Raw genomic sequence first — 19,989 nt, forward strand, 5'->3', positions numbered from 1 at the left:
CCTTCATGTGGCTTATGGCCACTGCTACATTTGTAGCTATGGTTCCTTCTGCAAAGCTCTAGTTTATTCCTTTAACATAACCTCCCAGCTCTTTTCAAAGAAAATTTCACCCATGTACACCCTTACTTATTGTGTTCCAGCAACTCACATTGTGATTCTTTTCAGTCTTGGTTTAAGAATATGGAAACCAAGTGTGAATATTTTGCTTTTTATTATACCAATAGTTAGAAGACTTAAAATATCTTACGATTTTGGACAATGTGTTCTTTACAAAAAATGTGCCTTTATTTCCAGGGCCTTTATTTTCACACGGAAGCTATTCTTGTATTCATCTTGGCTTTTTGTTATCTGCGACTTGCCGTTCTGGCTCCCCTTCCCTTCCCCATTGTGGGCAGAGAATGTTGTGGGTGTCCAGATTTGCTCTGATCCGTAGCAAGTGGCTCTGGGCAGGATTGCTTGTACTGTGGTCTTGGACTCATTTTGGAGGTGTCTAGAGTCAAGGCTGGCATGGGGGGGGGTTGGGCGCTCTGTGCATTCTACAGACACTGCCTGTTCTGATTTCTTTACTGGCCACTGCATCTGTGGAATCCTTTAAGACTGGCTATTCACAGGGTATCTGCCTATGCCCAGTATAATGGAAGCTCTATTTTAGGGTCAACAAAACTCAAATTCAGTAAGTTCAGAATTAACCTTGAAGCTTTGTGATTCCTATCGTCACATTCCCAAAGAAGGAGATTTTTGGCACTTGAAGGTTGGGGAGGTTTCCCTGGGCTTCATAGTCAAACCCCATTTGTTTTACAAATGAGACTGAAAGCCAGGCTAGTCATAGGAGTTGACTAGACAGATGGCCCCACGGTCAGGTAGTAGCAGGCTGGCCCTAACTGTGCCTGGTGAAGGAAGCAGGGACTAGGCAATCCACACAGCTGCCCCTAGAAGACCTCAGAAGCATGTTGTTTTCTAATTTGATGGTGATGATGATGTTGTTGTTTTGTTGGTCTTGGCCTAGCCACTGCCCCTGAGTTTTTGCTCAAGGCTAGCACTCTACCACTTTGAGCCACAACACCACCTCCAGTTTTCTGGGCATTAGTTGGAGGTTAAGAGTCTCATGGACTTTTCCTGACCGGGCTGGCTTTGAACATCGACCCTCAGATCTTAGCCTCCTGAGTAGCTAGGATAAACAGACATGAGCCACCAGTGCCTGTCCCATTTCCAGCTTTTTGCTGGCTAATTGGACATGAGAATCTCAGAGTTTCCTGCCCAGAGCTGGCACTGAACTGCACTCCTCACATCTCAGCCTCCGAAGTAGCTGGGGTTATAAGCATGAGCCACCAACACCTGGTTTATATTTTAATTTAAGAGAAACTTTGTTGGTGGGGGAGGGGGAAGGCTTTCACATTTTACCTGAGCGCAGGAATGACCTCTGTTCCCATGACAAGATGAGGGAAGAAAAAAGAAGGAATGTGGCTGGGTTGACAAAACTAGTAGAATTGCTTTTAATGTACCACATTTCTTTTTTTAAAGGCTGTCTTGAGTTTTTCCTGCATTTATCCAGCTTAGCATCTTTGCTTGATCACATTTGGAAGTAAGGTTACAAGCCTTATCACGTTTCCTTGAACAGAGCTTGCAAAACCTGCTCTTATCAGATCCATTTCTTTACCAAATCCAAAACAGTCCTAAATTTTGCTTCTCTCCCCGTTTCTGAATCCAGAAGTTTGTAGAGCAATAGCGTAATCCAGATTGGATCTTCCGTTTCCCTGTTAGCTCACCTGTTCACAACAGAGCTTGAAAACCCGGGGGTGGGGAGTGTGGCAGCATTTTCTCTCTGCACCTAACCTGGGCCCCTTTGGATGTGGTCTTTCAATAGCACTTTTCTGGTCCTCAGGTTTACCTTCAGGTCTCCACGAGACAGAAACAGCTCTTCTCTGCTTGTTTCCCAGTCACCATTACCTTGAAATTTCCATACTGGACCTCCAGATCCCTGCCTAGGTGTCTGTAGGTGTTTTGTGCTATGATTCAAGTATAGCCAGTATCATACATGTGTTAGAAACAGCTCTTGGGTGGGAACAACATACTAGGGTTTGAACTTGAGCCACATCCACAATCTTGGAACCAACTTTTTTGGTGTGTCGGTCCTAGGACTTGAATTCAGACCATGGGTATTATCCCTAACCTTTTTGGTCAAGGTTAGCGTTCTACCACTGAATCCATAGCTCTACCTCCTGGCTTTATGGTGTTTAATTGGCGATAAGTCTCACAGACTTTCTGGCCTGGCTGGTGGCTAGCTTTGAACCTCACTCTCAGATCTCATCCTACTGAGTAGCTAGGATTACAGGCATAAACAACTGGGGTCTAGTCTCCTAGTATTTTATTTATTCACTTATTTAGCCATTCCTGGGCCTTGAACTCAGGGCTTGGCACTGTCCCTGAGTTTCTTTTGCTCTATCACTTGAGCCACAGCGCCACCTTCAGCCTTTTATGTTGATGTGGTACTGAGGAATGGAACCCAGGCTTCATGCAAGCACTAAGCCACCTTCCCAACCCCTATTTATTTTTATTTTATTTGTTTAGTTGTTTCCCTGCTAGTACTGGGGATTGAACAAAGTAACAGCCTCTCTTTCAGGGCACCCCTTGTGCCCTTTTCAGATCTTGAGCCACACCCCATTTTTGGCTTTTGCAGTTTAATTATACATGAGTCTCAGAATTTGCCTGGGCTGGCTTTGAACCTGGATTCTCAGATTTCAGCCTTCTTTCTGAGTAGCTAGGATTTAGCTAGGATTATAGATGTGAGTCAGTGCTTGTCTGAACAAGCTTTTTAGAAAGCTTCTGTTGGAGCTGGCCCACACTTGTAATCCTAGCTACTCAGGAGGCTGAGATCTGAAGATCATGGTGTGAGGCCAGCCTGGGCAGGAAAATCCTGTTCATGAGACTCTTATCTCTAATAATAAACTGCTCAGAAAAAAGACAGAAGTGGCTTAAGTGGTAGAGTGCTATCCTTGATGAACAGAGTCTCAGGGACAGTGGCCAGGCCCTGAGTTCAAGCCCCAGGGCAAAAAAGAAAAGAAAAAAAGCTTATCTTGGTTTTCTGACTTTGTCCTGGTTGTGTAGCCTTGAGCATATCACAGGTTTTCTTTCTTTGTGTGGATATTGGAGTACTTGGGGAAAAACAGTCCTGTTGAGCTTTACTTCCCACCTGTCTCCTGTCAGCTTTCCTTTCCTCCAAGTATACACAAGGCCAGTGGAAGCTCTGCTGTTTTTTTCATTTATTTTATTGGGGCTTGAACTCAGGGCCTAGGTTCTGTGCCTTTTTACCTAAGGTTGACACCATCTGAGCCACTTTCCCATTTTCTTTTTGGGTGGTTAATTGGAGATATGAGTCTCACCATATCTGGTGAGACTGGTTTGAACCTCGATGCCCAGATCTCAGCCTACTGAGTATCTAGGATTACTAGATGCCCATCAAAGCTCTGCTGTTGAACACAATCCAGCAAACATTTACAGAGTATGGTGCCAAATGCCTTGCTCTGTCAAGAGATGTATTACAAGAGTGGCCTAGTTTCTGTGCCAAGTAGAACTCTCTTGAGAGCTAGCGCCTTGTTTTGTCAGCAGGTGCAGGTTATACCAGTCCAGCCTCCCAGCCACTTCCCCCCAGGAAAGTGTGTAACACTGCAGAAAGCAGCTTTATCTTGACTGCCTTCTAGGTTCATCTTCTTGGGTAACTTGGCAGGAAGAAGGAAGGCAAGAATCTGGCTGACCTCACTCTAGCTTTTTGGTTGAGTGCCTGGGATCTTCTGTTTGTGTACTGTACTGAGCTCCCTAATTGGTCGCTTGTATTGGCACTTGACCTTGCTTCACACCCAGAGACTGTAGTGGCAACTCACGTTTGGATAGGTTCTTCCAATTAGACTACTGGTCTGATGACAGTATCTTTCAAGGTTTCTGGGTAATTGAGCTGAGACAGAGAGAAACCTTCCTGTGCTTGAATGGGTGTGTATGTGCTTCGTTTCATCCCTGCCTTTGTGGGGAGATGTAGCAAAGGGTGGGTCCCAATTTCTTGGTTGGGGTAGTGGTGTTAGAAAAGGACAGTGGATATTTGTAGTTACACTTAAAGCTGCAACACTTAGGCCCCCGACTGTCTTTTATAGGGGTAGGAAGTAGGGGAACATTTGGGATCTGGGATCTAGAGCACCACTATGTTAACTTCCTTCCTTCTTGCTCCTCCTACCTCATCATTTATTCATGCTTGTCTCCTCTTTGGTTCCCAGGTGCTGCATCTGTACTGTGACACTTGTTCTGTGCCCATCTGCCGAGAGTGTACAATGGGCCGCCATGGGGGCCACAGTTTTGTCTATCTGCAGGATGCACTACAGGACTCAAGGGCTCTCACCATCCAGCTGCTGGCTGACGCACAGCAAGGCCGCCAAGCCATCCAGGTTAGTCAATTCTTCTACCACTGACCCCTTCAAGACCCTGTCCTCTCCAAAGGACATGTGGGGAGACAGATAGGCAGACAAACAGTGGTGGGAAGCAGGAAGTGTGGAGTCGTGAGCAGTCTTGGGAGGATGGCAGGCTTGTGGCTAGATCCCACATACACTGCCTGAGTCCTCTGCTCAGTAGGTTTCCACTTGACTCCTCCCACAGCCAAGTTGGCATAGGCATTGCAGGAAGAGTAGGCTGGGGATTTTATTGAAGGTTCAGTCTTGATTTCTTCTGAGTAATGAAGTCCTTGCAATGAATAACCTTGTCAGTTGAATTCCCTCACTTTAGGCTCAGAGAAGGGCATGCATGACACTGAGAATTTGGCAAATTCCCTTGTGTAGTTAAATAATGGCGTGCTGGGATATTTTTTTTTTTTTTTTTTTGGGTTGGTGGTAGGGCTTGAACTCTGGGCCTGGGTGCTGTCTCTGACTGAGCTCTTTAGCTCAAGATGAGTGCTCTACCACTTGGGCCACAGCACCACTTTTGGTTTTCTGGTGGTTAATTGGAGATGAGTCTCATGGACTTTCCTGCCCGGTCTAGCTTTGAACCTCAATCCTCAGATATCAGCCTTCTGAGCAGCTAGGATTACAGGCGTGAGCCACTGGTACCCACCTTAATTTCTTAAAATGATGTGTTTATTTATTTGTTTATTTGTTTGTTTATTTAGTACTGAGGCTTCAGCTTCATGTCTAAGAACTGTCCTTTAGTTTTTCCCTTCAACATTGGTGTTCTATCCCTCGAGCCATACCTCTACTTCTGGGTTTTTTGTTTTGGTTATGGGGCTTGAACTCTGGGCCTGGGTCCTGTCCCTGAGCTCTTCAGCTCAAGGTGAGCACTCTGCTACTTGAGCCATAACATCACTTCTGGTTTTCTAGTGGTTTATTGGAGTAAGAGTCTCATGTACTTTCCTGCCTGGGCTGGCTTTGAACCACAATCCTCAGATCTCAGCCTCCTGAGTAGGAAAGATTACACGTGTGAGCCACCAGTGTACAGGTGCCTTTTTTTTTTTTTTGCCAGTCCTGGGGCTTGAACTCTGGGCCTAGGCACTGTTCCTCAGCTTCTTTTTCTCAAAGCTAGTTAGTGTTCTACCACTTGAGCAACAGCACCACTTCAGGGTTTTTTTTTTTTTTTTTCTGTTTATGTGGTACTGAGGCATCAAACCCCAGGGCTTCGTGCATGCTAGGCAAGCACTGTACCACCAAGCCATAGTCCAGCCCTGCCTAGCTGCTTTTAAATCTTACTGAGCTTTTAGAGAATTAGAAAATTTCTCTGTTTTCCCCATATTAGGGGATAAGGTTGAAAGTCAAGAAAGTTGTTCAGTTTCTAGCAAAAATTGCACAAGAATCATAATTACATTTTGTAGTATTAAGTAAAATAAGTTAATTTTGGGTTTTTACTTTTAAAGTAAATCTTTTTTTGGGGGAGAAGTCCTACAAAATTGAGAACATGGGCTCCAGAGAAATTCGGGAGATTTTATTTATTATGTTCTTAGCTATGCATGATACTGAAATGAGCCTGTTTCTGATGAGCCCAATTTTCTAATGTTCAAGTCATTGGAAAAAAATTTTTTTTTTTACCGTCTTCTGACATAACAAAATACTATCAGTACTATAGCAAAGTTTCCATCATGTTTGCCAACTCACCCTTGATATAGTCTAGCCTGGCCTCAGATTCCCAGTCCTCCTGCCTCAGCCTCCCAGGTACTGGGATTAATATGTTTTCTTTAAAATGGCCTGTATGGTGTTTCTAGGTTGCTGTTCAATTTCTCCCTTGTCAACATCTCCACCGTATACCATTCTTCCAAAACATGGGTGTCCTCAAGCAGTGCTCTTTGACACTGCCCATCACCTGGGAGATCGGAGAGCTAGAGGTAACCATCCCATCCTATGGATGGTAACACAATCTTGCCAGCCCTTTCTGTTTGAAAATAACTTGCTTTGTGAGTCAGCCACTCTTGGGAGATAGATTTTTTTTTGGGGGGGGGTGGAGGGGGAGGTTGGTAGGCTAGCGCTCTACCACTTGAGCCACAGCACCACTTTTGGCTTTTTGGTGGTTAATTGGAGTTAAGAGTCTCAGGGACTGGGAAGGTGGCTCAGTGGTAGGGCGCTTGCCTTGCATGCATGAGGCCCTGGGTTCGATTCCTCAGCAACACATAAGCAAAAAGAAAAAAGCCGGAAGTGGCGCCATGGCTCAAGTGGTAGAGCCCTAGCCTTGAGCTGGAGAGCTGAGGGATGGCACCCAGGCCCAGAGTTCAGGCCCCACGACCGGACCCTCCAAAAAAAGGAGTCTCAGGCTGTTCATGCCTGGGCTGCTTTTGAACGGCAGTCCTCAGATCTCAGCCTCCTGAGCTAGGATTACAGGCGTGAGCCACTGGCACCCGGATTGATTTTTTTTTTTGGGGGGGGGGGGCCAGTGCTGAGGCTTGAACTCAGGGCCTGGCACTGTCCCTAAGCCTCTCTGTGCTCAAGGCTAGCACTCTACCACTGGAGCCACAGCACCACTTCCAGCCTTTTCTGTTTATGTGGCAGGGAGGAATTGAACCCAGGGCTTTATGCACACTAGGCAAGTACTCTACCACTAAGCCACATTCCCAGCCCTAGATTGTTTTTTTTTTTTTTTTTTGTCGGCTGTGGGGCTTGAACTCTGGGCCTGGGCGCTGTCCCTCAGCTCTTCAGCTCAAGGCGAGCGCTCTACCACTTGAGCTACAGCGCCACTTCCGGTTTTCTGGTGGTTTATTGGAGATAGGAGTCTCACGGTCTCTCCTGCCCCGCGATCCTCAGATCTCAGCCTCCTGAGTAGCTAGGATTACAAGCGTGAGCCACCAGCGCCCGGCCCTAGATTGTTTTTTAAACTTTCTGTAGAGAGAAGAATAGATGGGTGGAAGGTTTGTGTGCCAGCTGAACTTTCTGAATTAATTACAGTCTAAATATATCATATAAAGTTAAATATGGCCACTGAGAGGCTGCTATGTGAGCATAAAACACCCTTAGCATGGACCATAGGGGCCAAATACTTGTCAGTGGTATGCTGGGTCACGTGTTGAATGGAGCAAGCATATGGTAGATGGGTTACTTGTATGGGTGAGAGAGAGACAGTGTTAATCATGACTGTATTTCCATCCACAGGTCAGATAGCAAGTCTGCTTTTCAGAAGGTCCTTGTGTAAACCATGGTGTGTGTGTGTGTGTGTGTGTGTGTGTGTGTGTGTGTGTGTGTGTGTGTGTGTGTGTGTGTGTGTGTGTGTGTGTGTTGCTTTTCTTTCTTGCTTCAGATCATAATTATTTGAAGCTTACATACAACTAGTGAAGTGGAGCTTGGACTATGACATAACTTGCTTTTCTTAAAGTGCTCACTGAATTGGTCATTCTCTTAGAAAATGTCAAATATTAGATAGGGCAGAGGCCTTGTAGGAAAGCAGGGCGTGGGTGTCATAAGTGGTCCCTAGGTGTTGGTGTGAGCATCTCCCCTCTTATTCTTTCTGAGTTACTATGAGGTACCAGAACAGGCTTTTGAGGTTGTAGTAGAAGACAAGGTGAAGTTTGACATTAAACTAGAACTCAGGTCTAAAGCCATTTTATATTCTCACAGAAACAGATGTTTCCAATGTCACAGGCCAGGAGATGGGGGAGGTTCAGTTTCCCATAAGTATAAGTATTCTGAGTTAGAATCGGGACGGTTCTGTGTCACTTGAAACAGATTAAGTAAGAATGGAAGAATCCAGCCCGGCACCAGTGTCTCACGCCTATAATCCTAGCTACTCGGGAGGCTAAGATCTGAAGGATGGTGGTTCAGAGCCAGCCCAGGCAGGAAAGTCTGTGAGACTCTTATCTCCAATCAACCACTCAGAAAACCAGAAGTGGTGCAGTGGCTCAAGTGGTAGAGCTCTAGTCTTGAGCTGAGGAGCTGAGGGACAGCGCTCAGGCCCAGAGTTCAAGCCCCAGGACTGGCAAAAAAGGTTTATGCCTTTGTGCTTAGCACTCTGCCTCACTAGGCAATCTAACTTTGCAGGGTAGATGTATGAGGCTCTCCTGAACCACCCTGAGTTTCTTTCCTCCTGTTTTCCTTCCTTTCCCCTCCTTTGGGGTCTGGGTGACTCATACGTAAAGCCAGGGTTGGGGTAGTTGATTGGTTTGGTCTGTTTTCCTAGGTTTCTCTCTTAGGGCATAGTCCTGGGGCCAAAAGCTTTGTGCTCCATACCTCCTTTCTACCAGTACAAATAGAAGAGGGAGAACACACCCCTTAAGAAAAGGATACACTAGCCGGGTGCTGGTGGCTCACGCCTGTAATCCTAGCTACTCAGGAGGCTGAGATCTGAGGATCACGGTTCAAAGCCAGCCCGGGCAGGAGAGACTGTGAGACTCCTATCTCCAATAAACGACCAGAAAACCGGAAGTGGCGCTGTAGCTCAAGTGGTAGAGCGCTCGCCTTGAGCTGAAGAGCTGAGGGTCAGCGCCCAGGCCCAGAGTTCAAGTCCCACAACCGACAAAAAAAAAAAAAAAAAAAAAAAAAAGCCACTGGAAAGCTTATACTACTCTTTTTTTTCTTTTTTTGGGTCCGGTCGTGGGGCCTGAACTCTGGGCCTGGGCGCTGTCCCTCAGCTTTTCAGCTCAAGGCTAGCGCTCTACCACTTGAGCCACAGCGCCACTTCCGGCTTTTTTCTTTTTGCTTATATGGTGCTGAGGAATCGAACCCAGGGCCTCATGCATGCAAGGCAAGCACTCTACCACTGAGCCACCTTCCCAGCCCCTACTGTATGATCTCCTCCTTCCCAGTTGTGGGGCTTCAACTCAGGGCCTGGGTGCTGTCCATGAGCTTTTGAGCTTAAGGCTAGTGCTCTACCACTTTGAGTCAGAAGGCCACTTCTGGTTTTCTGATAGTTAGAGTTAAGAGTCTCACATACAAAGTCAGCCTGGGTTGTCTTTGAACACCGTGGCCCTCAGATCTCAGCCTCCTGAGTAGCTAGGATTACAGGCATGAGCCACCAGTGCCCAGCTGTATGTATCATTTTCGTGGACCTTATACAATCCTTGGGACAGATTATTTTCCATCCAGGAAAGAAATCTTTTCAGGAAATCTGTTCACTTTCTCTGGGCCCAACTAACTGTAGAGTGTTCACCTTTTCCTGGTCATTTTGATCTGAATCATACCAGTGATGATGCTTTTATGGACGTGTTGGTGGTAGGCCCTTCTCTGCAATACAGCCTGCATGTCCTGACCCCTTCTGAGGTGCTTTTGCCTATGTTGCTTAATTTCCTTGATATCCTGATTGCTTATTTTCAAGATTAGTTTGTTTACTTGTCATGAATGGGAAAGGATGTACTTACTAAAGGTTTACTTCCCTCTTGTTTGTCTGGTTTTTATCTTTTAAATTAAACCTGTCAAGACAGTGTAACTGTGGCTGATAGCTTCTCTTGACAATCCGAGTTCTAGGAGGAGCCTTGTATATAAGTTGTTGAATTAATTCAAGATATCTGATAAAGAAGATCACCCACCCAGGATGAGCTTGGAAAGGCACCTCCAGGCAAGAGAGAGGATAGCGCCCTCCACTGTTTTAAGGCTGTGTTCTGCTGTTACTGCCCTTTTGAATATTGCCTTGTTTTCATTTTGTCTCTTCCTGAGATTGTAACATTGGTCAAGTTTTATAAGGTGCACTAATTTTCTGGGAGTATTGATGAAAGGTCAGGAATAACTTCTCAATTATTATTAATATTTTTCTTAATTACCGTAGTTTAGCACATTAAGTTTATTTACAGTAACAGGAAAAGCCCAACTTCATTTATTTGGTTGGTTGTTGGGCATGGGGCTTGAACCCAGGGCTTGGGTGCTGTCCCTGAGCTATTTTGCTCGAGGCAATATTCTACCATGTGAGCCACAGGCCACTTCTGGCTTTTTTGTGGTTAGGCTGGCTTTGAACTGTGATTCCTAGATCTCAGTTTTCCTGTGTATCTAGGGTTACAAGCATGAGCCACTAGCTCCTGGCTCAATCGTAGTTATTTTCTGCTCTGGCAACAGACACATTCCAGAACCTTTTGGGTTCTTGTGGCAGGACTTCCTTCTCCTGGTCCTCCCAACCCAAGCTGAGGTGATCCTCCTTGGTCTCTAATCCAATCCTTGGTGTGCTCTGTGCCCTAGGCTTCTCTCGTACATGTTTAAGTTAAAGTCTGTAAATTATCTGTAATTTATCTCTGTAAATTATCTTGTGATTTCAACCCCCCCCCCCCCATCATGAATCCTAATGGCATGAGGTGTTCAAAACAAGTCATTTAATTTTTATCTTTTGGGTCTGACTGAAAGATAAAATGAACCTGTCTGCTTAAGTTCATTGGTTTCTTACTATGGTCTTACTTAGGTCTGTTGTAACAAACAGGTAGCATAAAACAACACGAGCCCATCTCTGGTGGCTCATACCTGTAGTCCTAGCTATTCAGAGTCTGAGATCTGAGGGTCATGGTTCAAAACCAGCCTAGGGCTGGGCGCTGGTGGCTCATGCCTGTAATCCTGGCTACTCAGGAGGCTGAGATCTGAGGATCATGGTTCAAAGCCGGCCCAGGCAGGAAAGTCTGTGGGACTCTTATCTCCAATAAATTACTCAAAACTGGAAGTGGTGCTGTGACTCAAGAGGTTCTAGAGCACTCACCTTGAGCTGAAGAGTGCAAGGACAGTGCCGAGCCCAGAGTTCAAGCCCCCATGACCGACCAACCAACAAACAAACAAACCAGCCCAGGCAGGAAATTACCCTGGTTAATTAACCAATTAGCCACCAGAAAGCTGGTGCTGGAAGGACCTTTCTTTCCTCTTCGCCACTTGTAGAAATTGCTGGCGGAATTGTGTGCACCTGTATCACTACTAATTTCTGCCTCTTTTTTTTTTTTTTAATTGTGAAAATACTGTACAGAGGGGTTACAATTACATGGGCACGATAATGAGTACATTCCTTTTTTTTTTTTTTTTTTAAGGCAGGAAATTTCCCTGGTTAATTAACCAATTAGCCACCAGAAAACTGGTGCTGGAAGGACCTTTCTTTTCCTCTTCCCCACTTGTAGGAATTGCTGGCGGAATTGTGTGTACCTGTATCACTACTAATTTCTGCCTCTGTCTTTTTTTGGGAGGTTACAATTACATGGGCACGATAATGAGTACTTTTCTTTTTCTTTTTCTTTCTTTTTTTTTTTTTTTTTTTTTTGATGGGACAAGTGAATAACAGTTTATTTGCATATACACGAGAAGAGTTGGCCTTCTGGGGCAAGAGTACATTTCTTTCTTTTGGGGGGGGGGGGTCCGGTCGTGGGGCCTGAACTCTTGGCCTGGGTGCTGTCCCTCAGCTCTTCAGCTCAAGGCTAGCACTCTACCACTTGAACCACAGCGCCACTTCAGGCTTTTTTTTTCTGCTTATGTGGTGCTGAGGAATCGAACCCAGGGCCTTAAGCATGCAAGGTGAGCGCTCTACCACTGAGCCAATTTCCCAGCCCCAAGAGTACATTTCTTATCAAGCATTGTTGCCTCTTCCTTTTTCCCCCTTCCTATCCTTTCCCATCTCCCCCTCTCCTCTCCCCCCTGCCTTCCCCCTCTATTGCCCCCTCTTCCCCCAAAGTTGTAAAGTTCGTTTTTCGACATAACTACTTGTACATCTCATTGTTGCAATGGGTCCACCTGTATCTCTATTTAAATGATTTGTTTTTGCCCTTCCCTTCCACAAATTATACCAACATCAAATACAGTGAGAGCAGGGGTTATACCGTGGGGGAGGGGCATAGAAAAACAACAAAGAAATTATCTTATAAATATGTTAGAAACAATAGCATGAAAGAAAAAAAACCATTTGAATACTTGACTTGGGGTTCATTTCACCTAACATCAGCTTATCTGACCTTTTCTGCTTGTCTCAGACATATACTAGTTATTGCAAATAAGGGAAACCATGGGAACTATGTTTCTTTGGGTCTGGCTTACTTCATGTCATATAATTTTTTCCAAGTCTTTCCATTTCCTAACAAATGGGGCAATGTCATTCTTTCTGATGGAGACAATGAATTCCATTGTGTATATATACCACATTTTCTTGATCCATTCATCTACTGAGGAGCATCTGGGTTGGTTCCATATCTTAGCTATGGTAAATAATGCTGCAATAAACATAGTTGTGCTGGTAGCTTTAGTGTGGTCTTGTTTGTGATCATTTGGGTAAATGCCCAAAAGTGGGATCCAACACCCGTTTATGATGAAGGTTATGGAAAAATTAGGAATCTATGGAACATTCCTCAATACAATAAAGGCTGTATATGACAAACCTACAGCCAGCATTATACTCAATGGTGAAAAACTAAAGCCATTTCCTCTTAACTCAGGAACGAGACAAGGATGTCCACTGTTTTTACTTCTCTTCAATGTAGCATTAGAATGCCTAGCTGCAGCAATAAGACAAGGTACAAACATAAAAGGGATCCAAATAGGGAAAGATAAGTAAAATTCTCCCTCTTTGCAGATGACATGATCTTGTATTTAAAGAATCCCACGGACTCCACTCCTAAATTACTCAAGCTGATTCAAAACTTTGGCAAAGTAGCAGGGTATAAAATTAGCCCTCAAAAATCAATGGCTTTTCTGTATGCCCACAATGAGAAAAGTGTGGCTGAAATCAGGAAAGCAGCTCCATTCGTAATAGCCCCACAAAGAATAAAATACCTAGGAATTAACCAAAGAAGTGAAGGAGGGCTGGGAAGGTGGCTCAGTGGTAGAGCGCTTGCCTTGCATGCATGAGGCCCTGGGTTCGATTCCTCAGCACCACATAAGCAAAAAGAAAAAAGCTAGAAGTGGCGCTGTGGCCCAAGTGGTAGAGCGCTAGCCTTGAGCTGAGCGCTAGCCTTGAGCTGAAGAGCTGAGGGACAGCGCCCAGGCCCAGAGTTCAGGCCCCACGACTGGACCCCCCCCCCAAAAAAAAAAAAAAAAAAAGAAAGAGAAAAAAAAAAAAGAAAAACAAGTGAAGGACCTCTATGTTGAAAACTTCTGCCTCGGTCTTACTCCCCTGTGTCTTTATATTGCCTTCTGTGGACACACCAGTCATTGGATTTAGAACTTTCCCCAATCTAGTGTAACCTCATCTACAAAGGCTGCATTTCCAAAGCAGGTTACACTTGGAGATGTGCCTGTGTTTTTGAGGAGTGCATTGAACCTAGTACAGCTACCTAATGTAAATGTGCTTATTATGTTCAACAGCATATGCAAATAGAAACTTTGTAAGTTCTTCCTGTAGAATGATTTGTTACCCCCACGGACTCTAGTAGCATGAGCTGTGTACTTCGTTCCTACTTGGTTTGAAATGGAGCAGAAATGGGTCATTCAAGTTCAAAAAGGAGGTGGTGTCTGAGCTGGACTCTGAGCTGGACCTCAGAATTGAGGGGGGGGATTTTGGGGCAGAGAGTTTAGAAAGGTAGCCCTGTGAGGGGCGGGGGTCGGGGGCGGCCAGGAACTGCTCTTTGGACATGACATACGTAGAGAGGTAAGGGTGCCCTTACCTTCCACAGAGCTGACACAGCAATTCAAAGCTTAGTATTACTGGGCTGGAAGAGTGTCCATAAATTAAGACACCTCATCTATTGTATGTATGCATGTTTGTTTTTAAATGTTATATTAAATAACCAGAAAAGACTTGGTAAATCTGACAGATGGAATTGAAGAGTATTTGACTACTGACTGCTGTTTATGGAGGGAGATACTGGTGCTGGTTGCCTAGTATTTTTTTTTTTGTTGTTTGGTGGTAGGGGTGGAGAAGGCAGGGAGGAGGGGAGGTTGGACATGGAGCTTGAACTTGGCCTGGGTACTGTCCCTGAGCTTTTCTGTTTAAGGCAAGTGCTCTAGCACTTTCAGTCCACAGCTCTACTTCTGATTTTCTGGTGGTTAGGACTTTACTGCTTGGGCTGGGTTTGAACTGTAATCCTCAGATCTCAGCTTCCTGAATAGCTAGGATTACAAGCATGAGCCATCAGTGCCCAGCTGGTTGCCAACTAGTGAACGTACAAAATGTCCCTAATGGTAAAATTGGTTACATGTACATTAGCACAATTTATACACAGAGTAAGGGAACCAATGTGACTTTGGCCTAACCAGGTATATGATCCATCTTGGTGTGACACCCACTAAACAGGCCAGACAGTAGTTGAGTTCCAGGTGTGTTTGTCAGCCAAGACTCTTACTAACAGCATGCTTTATTCTGTGCTATGAGCTGTGTTCAGCTCCTGCTTTCTATTTTCTTGGCTTTCCTTCACATTGGCTCTTACCCAAGATGGAAAAGGTTAGGACCATTTGCAAAAAGCCTTTAGCTAGTAGGAGCTGTATTTGAACCTGAATTACCTGACTCCACAAACAGCTCATGAGCCCAGGACTGTTTTTGGGTTTTATCATTGATAGTTCCACATTCCAGGGACCCCTTCAGTCCAAGGCAAACACTGATTGCACATCTTCTTGATTTCCTAGCCTGTGTCCTAGTTGTGATCATCTACTCTAAAATAAGTTGTTCCACTAGCCAGTAGATCAGAATTCCCTAGTTAGTACCTTAGTATCTAAAACAAATCCTTGTGGTTTTACAAGACACATCATGTAACATTAATGGTAACATGGGGCCTTGTCTGGATTAATTTTTTATGAATGATAATATGCCTGATTAAACTGATTTATTCAATCTATTAGTATAGGGTGTAGGCTTTGTGGTGGTGTGTGGATGGGTCTAACCACAGGGTCCAGTTTCTTAGTAGATCAAGTGGTACTCCCAGGTGCACTGGCTGTTGGCGTATGTCCAGGTAAGTTAAGCTGCTGCTGACTAGATAGGAGCATGATGGGGTAACCACCAACCTGTTGGGGCACCTTCTCAGGAGGGGTGTATTGGCATGCAGGATTTTCTCTAGGAAGGGAGGAGATTGTTTGTGTGCCCAGAGTTGTAGGTTTTAAACTGATCCTCAGTCTCATTGTTGGGCAGTCACCCAGCCATACTAGCTCCACTGTTTCAGAGTATCTCTTCAATAGTCTGACATTTCACTCTGTAGGCGCCACTTCTCACACAAAGAAATCCAGCCTTTGCCAGGAACTCCTTCAGCATCCACTTGTGAAGGTTTGGACCAAGTGGCACAAATGTGAGCCTTGTGGGGTCTGATTGCAGAGTGAAGGTGTGAAAGCCTCAACACTGTTTTTACTTTTCCAGCTGAGCATCGAGCAGGCCCAGACTGTGGCAGAACAGGTGGAGATGAAGGTGAAAGTGGTGCAGTCAGAAGTCAAAGCTGTGACTGCCAGGCACAAGAAGGCCCTGGAGGAGCGTGAGTGCGAGCTGTTGTGGAAGGTAACATGGAAGCATGTGCTCCTCACCCAGCTGCCCCAACCCCACAGCGTGTTTCTGAAAATGCCAGCAGGTTTCCTCGTTTCAGATCCTTGACCTAAGCTCTTAAGTCCAGAGCATTTTCTAATTTCCCAGAAAGACTCTGGGTAGGAGGGGCCTTCAGGCCGCCCCTGGAATATTGGGAGTGCTTTCCACTCAATAAAGCAACAGGGAGCCTTTTCTGAACTACTTGGGTAGCCTAGACTGGAAGGAGGCTCAGGTTTTCTATTGCACACACTCAAAAGGAGGCAGAAAGAAGGGAGAACAATCAAACTGTGTTAGGAAAGGCAGGCTTGTAGGAAACGTCCTTATTTTTGGTGTCCTGGCTGGCTGCACTTCCTGACTCCTGTGGAAGCCAGTTTTCTACTTGTGAGGGCAATGAGTTTATGCCCTGTCTTCCTGTTGGAGCAGGAAAGGGTGCTGAACACACTGGTGTGTTGTTTAGATAAAAACCAGCTGGAAAGTCTGCCACCCCACCCAAGTCAGCAGCCCAGCTATTCTGACTTTATATCCCCATTCAGGAAGTTGGAGAGTTAAGTCTACCAGCAGGCCAGGACCCTACACCACTGCTTTCATTCTAATTACATTCTCTGAACACACGCATGGCTGCTGCTTAGAGAAGAGGCTCTCGCTCTCTCTCTCTCTCTCTCTCTCTCTCTCTCTCTCTCTCTCTCTCTCTCTCTCTCTCTCTCTCTCCCTTCCTCCCTCCCTCTCCCCCCCCCTCTCTCTTATGAAGAACAGCCAGTGTGTGGGGTAGGCAGCTTAGCAAGACTCAATGCAGTATATATTTTACATATATATATACATATATTTAATCAATTAATTTATTTATTTTTATTTATTTATTTTTGAGTGCCTTGTTGGGCATGGCATAGTTTTCAGACAGTCAGATGTCCCCAAGGTCTGCCAATCTCAAGCCACCCACAAATGTTAATTATAACTGGAGAGGCTTCTTGCAACCTGAGAGCTGTGTAGTGAGCTCTGCCCCAAACTTGCTCTTCTGGATTTCCTGATGAAAAAGGCCTTTGTGTGTGGGGTTCCACACAAAGTATGTATTTAACTACATATACTCCCGCTGTGAGCAGCCCCACCTCTCTCAGATGGTTGCTTCTCTTTCAGAGAATACCTGGAAATCAAGTGTTTAGGAAAGTATGTTTGGGAGAAGAGCCAATCTACACTTAACAATAAGTTGCTTTTTCTTACCTAAGGAATCATGCCTGTAATCCTGGTTACTCAGGAGGCTGAGATCTGAGGATTTTGATTTGAAGCCAGCCCCAGGCATGAAAGTCCATGAGACTTAGCCACCAGGAAACTGGACATGGTGGTATGGCTCAAAGTGCTAGCTTTGATTCAAAGAGCTTAAGGACAGCACCCCCAGGCCTTGAGTTCAAGCACCACAACTGACCAAAAAAAAAGAAAAAAGAGCTAGCCTTTCATGTTTTAGAATGGTTCCTTGCTGCCTGTCCTGTAGCAGACATTCCCTCTCTGATGATTGCCTATGTTTTCTGTTTCAGATCAGAATTTCCCAGCCAGCTCTGCCAGGTGTCTTTGTGATCATTTCATTTCATTTCATTTCATTTCCCCTCTAGGTATTGAACATTATTAAACTATGAGGGTCTAGATTCAGTTTTCAACTTGCTAAGCTATTCAGTTTTATGTATTTGGAAATAACCTCTTCATTCTTGTTTCCAGCATACCCTCCATCTTACTACTAGTGTTGCTATAGCTCCCTAGTTTCATGGGTTAGAATTAAAGGTAAAGGTTTCATCTGGGGTATAGGTCCAGAAGCTCAAGAGTTCTTTTATATAAACCCATCCCAAACCTTCTGCTCACATATACCAAGGTTTCACAGTGAACAGAAGATAAAACAGGAATGGGTCAAAATCATATCACCATTCCTCCAGGGAAGATCAGATTAGCATCTAAGTCCTAGAACACTGTGCCTTTGCTGTGACTTAGACTGGCTTTCAGATGAGGAGAACATTAAGAAATCATGGTCCTTTACAAAAACTGTGAACCACTTGGGTAATGTTCCCTCACAGTGGGTAAATCATTCAGAATTAGAGCCACTACTTCTTCTTCTTCTTCTTTTTTTTCTTCTTCTTCTTTCATTGGTCATAAGGCTTGAACTCTGGACCTGGGGCGCTATCCCTGCGCTCTTCAGCTCAAGACTAGCAGTCTACCACTTGAGCCACAGTGCCACTTCCAGTTTTCTGGTGGTTTATTGGAGATAAGAGTTTCACAGACTTTCCTTCCCAGGCTGGCTTTTGAACCATGATCCTTAGATCTCAGCCTCTTGAATAGCTAGGATTACAGGTGTGAGCCACAGGTGCCTGGCTTCTTTCTCTTTCTCTCTTTCCCTCTTTCTCTCTTTCCCTCTTTCTCTCTTTCCCTCTTTCTCTCTCTTTCTTTCTTTCTTTCTTTCTTTCTTTCTTTCTTTCTTTCTTTCTTTCTTTCTTTCTTTCTTTCTTTCTTTCTTTCTTCTCTTTCTCTCTCTCTCTTTCTCTCTCTCTTTCTTTCTCTTTCTCTCTTTCTTTCTCTCTTTCTCTCTTTCTCTCTTTTTCTTTCTCTCTCTCTCTCTTTCTTTCTTTCTTTCTTTCTTTCTTTCTTTCTTTCTTTCTTTCTTTCTTTCTTTCTTTCTTTCTCTCTTTCTCTCTTTCTCTCTCTCTCTTTCTTTCTCTCTTTCTCTCTTTCTTTCTCTCTTTCTCTCTTTCTCTCTTTTTCTTTCTCTCTCTCTTTCTTTCTTTCTTTCTTTCTTTCTTTCTTTCTTTCTTTCTTTCTTTCTTTCTTTCTTTCTTTCTTTGGGGAGAGGTGGTCTGTGAGCTTTTTTTGCTCAAAACTAGCAAGAGATAAGAATCTCCTGGCATTCCTGCCTGGGCTGCCTTTAAACCATGATCCTCAGATCTCAGCCTCCTGAATAGCTAGGACTACAAAGTAAGCTACTGTTATCAGTAAGAATCATGTCTTCTGTTGGTGGTTGTTGTTTCTATAATGCCTGGCACAAAGTATGTGCTCTGTTAGATGACTTTGACCTTCATTTCTCTTTAATTCCTAACCTACGGTAATTGTGAATAATAATTAACTATGAAAAACAACAACTGTGCCAGGCGCCAGTGGAAGTGTCTCCACGTTTTGTATAGGCATAGTGGTATTTCCTAAATATTTCCTAAGCACAAGTGGTTGAATTCAAGACTGTAGAACTTGCAGGTCCCAAGTGCCAAATAACTATGCTGTAACTTGAATGTAAGTTAGAAATCTGGAAATACCACCTCTTTACCAGAGTATTATTTATTTCCTCTGAACAAAGACAGTCTCTTTCATAGCCATATGATTGTCAATCAGCACACAATCTTGATAGCATACCAGTATTTAAGCCTCAGTTCACAGTCATCAAAAGTTTCTTCTAGGGGTAGGAAGGTGGCTCAGTGGTAGAGCGCTTGCCTTTCATGCCCGAGGCCCTGGGTTCGATTCCTCAGCCCCGCATAAGAAAAATAGAAAAAAACCGGAAGTGGTGCTATGGCTCAAGTGGTAGAGTGCTAGCCTTGAGCTGAAGAGCTGAGGGACAGCGCCCAGGCCCAGAGTTCAGGCCCCACGACCGGACCAAAAAAAAAAAAAAGTTTCTTCTAGGGGCTGGGAAGGTGGCCCTGGATTCGATTCCTCAGCACCACATAAGCAAAAAGAAAAAAGCTGGAAGTGGTGCTGTGGCTCAAGTGGTAGAGCACTATCCTTGAGGTGAAGAGCTGAAGGACAGCGCCCAGGCCCAGAGTTCAGGCCTCATGACCGGACCCCCCCCCCCCAAAAAAAAAAAAAAAAGTTCTTCTAGTAGTTTTATTTATTTGGAGAATACTAGTACTGGGAATTGAACTCTGGGCCTGGGTGTTGTCTCTTAGTTTTTCACTCAAGGCTGATACTCTACCACTTGAGTAACAGCTCCACTTCCTGCTTTGTGGAAATAAGAAGAATCTCCTGGACTTTCTGGCCTGGGTTGGCTTTGGGCCTTGACCCTCAGATTTCAAGAGTCAGAGAGGCATTGTGCCTTTGTGTTCTTCTCCTAACAGTATCCTCCTTCAGACTCACTGTGTGTGAATCTTTAGTGTCCCGTATATTTTATCAGTGTGGGTTTTTTGTTTGTTTGTTTGGGGTTGGCATTGG

General features: G+C 44.6%; 1 protein-coding gene across 1 annotated transcript in view; it reads left to right on the plus strand.

Annotated features, from left to right (window-relative positions):
- Positions 1 to 19,989, plus strand: part of Trim71 (tripartite motif containing 71) — a 68,972-nt gene that overhangs the window by 45,618 nt on the left and 3,365 nt on the right. The window contains exons 2-3 of the mRNA XM_070007542.1: positions 4,263 to 4,430; positions 15,667 to 15,801. Coding sequence (XP_069863643.1) covers positions 4,263 to 4,430; positions 15,667 to 15,801 — 303 coding nt within the window. The remainder of the gene's footprint in view (positions 1 to 4,262; positions 4,431 to 15,666; positions 15,802 to 19,989) is intronic.

The sequence above is a fragment of the Dipodomys merriami genome, unplaced genomic scaffold, assembly GCF_024711535.1.
Source record: "Dipodomys merriami isolate MVZ:Mamm:240054 unplaced genomic scaffold, mDipMer1.0.p SCAF_7, whole genome shotgun sequence".
NCBI lineage: Eukaryota > Metazoa > Chordata > Mammalia > Rodentia > Heteromyidae > Dipodomys > Dipodomys merriami.